This window comes from Mustela nivalis (genome assembly GCF_964662115.1).
Source record: "Mustela nivalis genome assembly, chromosome: 17".
Lineage (NCBI taxonomy): Eukaryota > Metazoa > Chordata > Mammalia > Carnivora > Mustelidae > Mustela > Mustela nivalis.
Genome location: NC_139036.1, coordinates 55,743,629 through 55,751,187, shown reverse-complemented (window position 1 = coordinate 55,751,187; position 7,559 = coordinate 55,743,629). Strand labels below are relative to the sequence as shown.

Sequence of the window (7,559 nt, the reverse complement as noted above, 5' to 3'; positions counted from 1 at the left end):
ATTTTTTAAATTTCCTTTTCAGACTGTTCACTGTTAGTTTTGATTTACAGACAAGTGTTAAAGATGGTACAAAGAGCTCCCACATACCCCTGCTGCGGCTGGAATGTTTATACCCTCCTCAAATGTATATGTTGATATCCTAATGCTCAACGTTGATCGTGTGCAGAGGTGGGGCCTTTGGGAGGTGATTAGTGATGAGGATGGAGCGGTCATGAATGGGATTAGTGCTCTTACAAAAGAGACCCCACAGAACTCCCTAGCCCCTTCCACTATGTGAGAACACAGAGAAGAGGCACCATCTATGAACCCGGGAAGCTTTGTCTATTTGTAAACTCCATGAAGTCAAGGGCCACAACTACCTTAGATGTTCCCATAGCCCCAGAATTTAGAGATGGTGATGTCCTAGGCCAGGGGCCAGCAAACTACACACTACTATAAGAAATAGTAGGGTGCCTGGGTGGCTCAGTCGGTTAAACATCTGCCTTCAGCTCAGATCATGATCCCGGGGTCCTGGGATGGAGCCCCATATGGGGGGGGGGTGCCCGCTCAGTGGGGAACCTGCTTCTCCCTGTCCCTCTGCTGCTCCTCTTGCTTGTTCTTTCTCTTTCTCTGTCAAATAAATAAATAAAATCATTAAAAAATTAGTAAGTATTTTAGGCTGCAGGTGGAGAAGAAAATCAAAGACATGTTGTAGCTGCTTCCATGGTAAAGGAGAAAACTATTCCCACACATTTTTTTTTTAAGATTTTATTTATTTATTTGACAGAGAGAGATGACAAGCAGGCAGAGAGGCAGGCAGAGAGAGAGGAGGAAGCAGGCTCCCTGCTGAGCAGAGAGCCCGACCTGGGGCTCGATCCCAGGACCCTGGGATCATGACCTGAGCGGAAGACAGCGGCTTAACCCACTGAGCCACCCAGGCGTCCCATTCCCACACATTTGATTAACAAAATTAAAAATATTATATCAAGTTGAATTTTTCTGTCATACAAGTCTATTAATGAGAGGGATGGAATTCTTTGAAGGGGAGACAACACTTGGTTTTACTGAGGTTCAGAGTTAGTATTCTCTACTGTCAAAATCTGTTGCAAATATTTTATTATTATTTTTTAAAGTAGAATCTATACTCACTGGCTATTGAGGCAGCAGGTCAGATGGGGCTCACAGATGGTGGTCGTTTGCTGCCTCCTGTGCTAAGCCAACCATGCACTTTTGAAGGGGAAAATAGAAATCTGAAAGGGAGAAGAAAGGAAATGCCCCCGGTCTGGGTATCGTCTGTCGTGGGGACACCAGGTGCCTCAAGTGTTGCTGTGTCAGCAGTTTATAGCCAAGAGGCAGGGATATTGCCTCTGTGGCTTGGAAATACGAGACCGTGAAGCTCTGGAAGAGAAAAAATGCACCACACAGCCTTGTTTAGGAAGACTGGAGATGGTCCAGCTTTGGAACAGGGATCACTCTGTTACCCACCCCCGTGGCTGAGGGAGCCCCGAATGACAGCCTCAAACACAGGCCCTTGTTCCTGGCAGAAGCTCTGCTTCTTCCACATGGGGGCCTGGTGGAGTTCACTACTTCTCCTCTGGGAGCAGGTTCCTGGGTCTGGGGTTGGGGCTGCTCAGAGAGGTTTAGAAATGGTAAAGCCAACAGGTGGATGTCTGCCTGCTTGGCAGACAGGCCTATTCCCCCCACTTCTTTCCTTGGGTGAGAGGTTGTGGCTCCCAGGACAGAAATGCAGGTCGTGGAATGACATCCGTGGGGAGCCAAACTGCCCTTGAGCTTGTGCGTGCTCTCACGTGGCCTGCTTCCTGCTTCCTGCAGGGCCGCCTTCCACTCAGGTCTTCCTGCGGATCCCAGAGACGACGAATGCCCCCAAAGTTGAGTACTGAACTGCAGTTACCTTTGAACAAATAAGATTGGGCGGGGGTAGGGGAGGCACCTGGGTGGCTCAGGTGTCCATCTATCTGGCTGTTGATTTTGGCTGGGGTCATAAGATCAAGTTCGTCAGGCTCTCTGCTCAGCAGGGAGTCTGCCTAAGATTCTCTCTCCTTTTCCCCTCTGCCACTTCTCCCCTCTAAAATAAATAAATACATCTTTTTTTGTTTGTTTTAAGATTTTCTTTATTTACTTGAGAGAAAGAGTAAGAGAGAGCATGAGAGGGGAGAAGGTCAGAGGGAGAAGCAGACTCCCCATGGAGCTGGGAGCATGACGTGGGACCCAATCCCGGGGACTCTGGGACCATGACCTGAGCCAAAGGCAGTTGTTTAACCAACTGAGCCAGCCAGTCACCCTAAACAGATAAATCTACAAAAAAACACCAGATTGGTTTCTCTATGGCTCCAAGCCTTTTTCCTCGCTGCTCTCGGTCTCCTAAGACGAGGGAGGAAGACACCTGTCCTACTAGATGGGGTGAGGGGAAGCATCCCTAGTTCAGGAACGCCCCAGTTCCAATGCTCAGCTTTGAGGGATGAGCAGTTCTGAGCCCAACATGTTCCACTGTGCACAGTCCTCTGGGTCATGCCTCAAGTGCTCCCAAAGGACGCATCAGCTGCTCCCTCCAGGAAGTTCCTCAAAATGCAGTCAATTCCAGGAGCCGAGGCTGTGGCAGGCACGGAGGCGCTAACAGGGCGTTGCGCCACAGGCACAGAGTTGGAGTCTGCCCTGCACGAAGGGTGCAGAGCATCTCAGGTGCCCCTGCCCAGAGAGGCACCCCCATGGAGACAGAGTTCAGGTACAGAGCGCAAAGCTGGGGAGCCAGCAGCTGGGGGACATGGCCAGCCATGTGACTGTGCCCCAACCCCACCGAACTGTCCAGGGGCACCTGGCCTGGGCTCTGGGTTAGACACCTGGGCTCTGCCACTTGCTCCAAGTCCCAACTTTTAGTCCCTACCCTGAGATCACCAAGATCTGCGGAGAAGCCGTCTTTCTGGCCCGTGACCCCACCGGCGGGGAGCGTGCGGCACCCTCATTATCGCCGCCGTGGAGGAAGTCCGACAGAGCGCACATTTTAGTACAAGTGGTTTATTTCTCCCCAGGCGAGGGCACACATGTATCAAGCGGAGGCAAGCCCACCTGGTCCTTCAGGAACCACCCGAAGGAGTCTAGTTTAGTTTACATGCATTAAAAACAACTCTACGGTCGCCAGCAACAAAATGTTAAGAAGCAACGTCATGGCGTTGCGGGCTTCCTATCTGCATGCGATGGGGTCATACACAGACACATTTATGGTACATGGTACTTCTAAGTTAGTGCGGGTGAGGTAAGAGTCCGGGCGGTCCTGGGCCCTGTTGGGTCACAGAGGCTTGGCTGGGCGCTGAGAGCCACTGCTGTCAGCATTCTGATGGGAAAGGAGGTCTTCAAAAACGGAAGTAGAACCCTGGTCCCCAGCAGGGTCACCCCATGTCCCTGGCTCTGGGTGTGCAAGACCGTGGGGGCATCAGTGTTGTGCACTCTGAGTTGACAGGAGATGAGAAGCACCAGAGACCCTAACCCTGGACCCTCAGCAGGTAGGAGGGCGGGTCATTATTTCCTCCTGGCCAACAGACGCCTTCTCACGGAGCAGGTACAGCTTATGGGGGCCCGGGACAAAGGGCTGGCTACAGGGCTGGGGGAGGGGAAGAGGCCTGCCTCAGGTCAAGACACGATCATCCCACCTTGCTAAAACTTTTAAGACAGAACTGCTTGAAGACCAAAGGGAGGGGCAGTTCACCTGGGCAGTCCCCAGAACGGGGTGGGGGGGGGTGTGGGGGGGTCCCTCTTAGCTTCTTTTGTGTCTTAAAGGGCCTCCCTCCTTAAATGGGATGAACCCACCTCCCCATCAAGCAGCAGCTTGGGACAGCAGGTCTCCGGGATCAGTACTTGAACAATCCTCCCTTCCTCCAGACCCTCAAAGAACTGAGGCCAGCAGCACCTGCCAAAGAATGGTATTCAATCCAGGGGGAAGGAACGCGCCCCAGACCTCTTGTAAAAACTGGATGTGCTAGGAGTTTCAATTCTTTGGATAATCACAATATTTAAAACACTTGGGGTGGGGGGAAGAGTTAGTGTCGCTTTCAAAGTGTCTATTAATGCCTGAGACTGTCCCTATCCGTAGTGAACCAACTCACAGCATCTGGAATTCCATTCTGGAATGGAGGAGAGGCCGTGGAGGGTGGCAGAAGAGAGGGTGGGTGGGTTGTGGCAACTGTCACTCACCTTCCCAAGGGGTCTCCCTGCGGAAAGCCTGCCGGGGATGCGGCTGTGGCCACCCCCCAGCCCTGGGGCCACCCCCTGCATGGCTCTCCAATACCCTCGGCACAGCCGAGCACCCCGGGGGGCATTGCCTGCGTGGACAGGAGGGCAGAAGAGGAAGAGGCCGGCCCCGGGGTCACGGGTCTTCTGTCTGCCAGGGCTTTGGGTCAGGCATCTCAGCCGAGCTCGGGCGGATTCTCCCTGAATCGCTGACGCGCCGAGGCAGCCTGCCCATCCCGTGGTCCTGCCCCCGGCCTCCAGATGCCTTTGGTTTCTATTAAAGAAACGCAGCTTGTGCCAGGATTTGTTAAAAACCAAAACGGATCAAGGAGGCAGGAACCTCTGCAGAAAAGTGCGTTAGGCTGGAAAGTCATTGCCGTAGTGTCTCAGGTGCTCATCTGCCACGGACAGGTAGGTGGCCCTCATGCTGGGAGAATACTGTGGGAGAGAGGGGGAGGGGCACGGTCAGAACAGGGTCGCATTCGGTACAGTCAGAGCAGACACTGTGCTCGCAAAGGTGCGGGCACTTCTTGGGGAGCAGAAGAGGGAGCCAGTCTTTGTCATAGGCATTTTGGGGGGACACTAGAGTGGCTTGGGCAGGCTTCATTGTTGGTGATGCCTCCAGTCCTGGGATCACCAAGGACATGGGGCTCCCAGCCTTAAATGCAAGGCGCACACACAGGTCAGCCACCCTCCCCCTGCTGGGACAGCCACATCCACTTCAGGGCATGGGACAGTGTGAGGGTGCACCAGTGCACTGGGGAGCCCGCCTAGTGAACAGGCTGACGGGCACAGGTTCCTAGAATCAGAGACCCACGTTCAAATCTCAGTTATGCGGCTTATCCATCCTATGACCTTGGCTAAGGCTCTCCGACTGCTGTGAGCCTCAGTTTCCCCAGCCGGCAGAGGAACCAGAAAGCCCTCAGCAGTTCCCGTGGGAGGATGGATACCATCAGACCGGCGAGACCCCTCGCACGGCGGTGCCAGGGCCATACCCACCAGTAATTTTTTTTTTATTGATGTAAAACCCACATCACATAAAACTCAGCATTTCAAAGTGCCACCAGCACTTTTTTTTTTTTTTAAGCTCTCCCAAATGCAGCCAAGTTGGAGAATCAGTGACCTAATGGAAAGTTCTCAACAGATGTTAGCTAGCTGCTGCTCTGAAGCAGGGAGATAGGGCTCCCCACATTACCTCATCTCACATCCTAGACCCTGCTTCTGCATTTCTTTCTTTTTTTAAAGATTGTATTTATTTGATGGAGAGCGCAAGCAGGGGGAAACAGGCTCCCTGGAGCCTGGTGCGGGGCTCGATCCCGGCACCCTGGGATCATGACCTGAGCTGAAGGCAGACGCTTAACCCACTGAGCCACCCAGGCGTCCCTGCTTCTGCATTTCGAACGGGCTCCAGATGCTTTGGGTCTGCTGACTCGGAGTAGCAGGGTTAGTCCAGCAGGAAGGGCCCTGAGTATCTCCTGGCCCAGGGAAGTTTTGGGGGTTCAGGTCCAGACTGTTCATAGCAGAGAAGGGAGCACATGCTCCCAGCTGGCAGAAGTCCTTTAACCCAGCGGTTGGTAAGCAGGGGTGACATTTGGCAATGTCTGAAGGCATTTTTGTCTATTCCAACTGGGGAATAGGGAGACTTAACTGGTATCAAGAAGGTAGAGGCCAGGGATGCAGGTAAACATCCCACAGTGCCCAGGACAGTCCAGAAGGACCAAGCCCATCAATAGTGTGGAGGGAGAGGAAGCCTATGCCAGACCCAGACCCAGACCCGAGGTTCTCCACGGAGCTTCCCAGACCTGCAGCCTCAGCTTGACGGGGCCCCAGCCCATATTTCCCGAGTCAGAAGTGGGGGGCGTGTAGCAGGAGCCTGGGTTGCAACAAGGCCTCCGGGTGATTCTGGTGCACACCCAAGGGTGAGCATCTCCTTGAAGCACTATTGCCCAAACCTCCTTGAGGCTCCACTGGCTGCTTGATAACACTCAGAACTTTCCAGGCACCTTCCCGGGATTGTCTGCCCTAGTGAGCCTGGAGTGAAGTCCTAGCATTGGTATTTTAAACAGTTGCCTGGCTCATTCGTGTCCGTCAAGTCTAGGACACGGTGCCTGAGAGGACACGAGGCGTTCCTCAAAGGGAGAGCTGAGGGAAGGCATGTTTCCAGCCAGCGGAACGGGCCGTCCATTCTGACTGCCTGGCTTGCCACCATCCTCCAGAGCGAAAGCCCCATTGGTCCCCGAGATGGAGCTGGAAGAGGAAGGGACCCAACCAGACGTCACACTTGCCCAGTACAGAGCAGGTGCAGGGGGAGGGCAGGGGGCGGACGGCCATGCTGTCCACTGGGGTGGATGCCCACATTCTCATGCTGGGGGTTCCTTGGTCAGCAGCATCTGCTGATGCCTCTTCGAGCCCCTCGCATGGCAGGAGGTGGGGGAGGGGTCCGCCCTGGGGCCAGTAGGGCCGCCAATTCCCCGAAAGCAGTGAGAGTCCGCGGGCAGGTGACTCTAGGGAGAAAAGTGACCTCTGTCCTCCAGCCTCGAAAATAAGGCCAGTTCTTGTTGATCTCTAGGAACGGCAGGGAGAGTGGCCTGGATCTTTCAAAACAGAAGGTAATCCAAAAATCGTTTTTATTTGGCATCGCGGTGCACAGAGTCATTCATTACTCACAGCAGATCTCCCCCAGTGATGTTTTGCTCGGATGATTATTACAATCACTGTGCATTAATGGGTCTACAGCAGCTGTGGGGAGGAAAAGGAACCCAGGAGGCTTCCGGGTGGAGAAAGCCAGGCTGGGATTTAAGAGGTGCCTACTCGGAGCTGTGGGCTCCGACCGGCCCCCTCATCCCTTCCTGAGAACCTCAGCAAGCGAGGGCTATGCCTGGGTCTAGGGCTGTGCATAGAAAGACAGCATGTGGGGTGCCCTGGGCACAAAGAGCAAGATGGGGTCATGGTGGAAAAGATGGGGGACCGTCAGAGCAGGGTCTCTCAACCACGGTGCCGGGGACATTTGGGGCTGAGTCATTCTTTGTGCTATGGCTGTCCTGTGTGCCCTACGATGCTGAGCGGCGCCCCGGCCCTGGCCCACTACACGCCCGTACCACCTGCCCCTGGACTGTGACGACCAAAAATGCCCACAGACAGGCCAAGTGTCACCTGGGGGCAAAAGTGCCTTTGTGTGAGAATCCTCCTCAAAGGTGTGGCCGAAATGCTACCTGCAGCACAGGACCTCCTGCGACTGCACAGTGCAGCAGGGACACCTCCTCCCAAAAGCCCTGATTGCAGGAGCCGCTTTCCTGGGCCTCCCCCTCCCCCAGCGACAGGTTGCACACTTGCCACAG

The 7,559-nt window shown here is 54.3% G+C and overlaps 1 protein-coding gene across 1 annotated transcript in view; it reads right to left on the bottom strand.

Moving 5' to 3' along the window:
- Positions 1-2,996: 2,996 nt before the first annotated feature.
- TTYH2 (tweety family member 2) overlaps positions 2,997-7,559 on the bottom strand; it is a 36,797-nt gene continuing 32,234 nt past the window's right edge. The window contains exon 14 of the mRNA XM_082705044.1: positions 2,997-4,659. Coding sequence (XP_082561170.1) covers positions 4,579-4,659 — 81 coding nt within the window. The 3' untranslated portion in view covers positions 2,997-4,578. The remainder of the gene's footprint in view (positions 4,660-7,559) is intronic.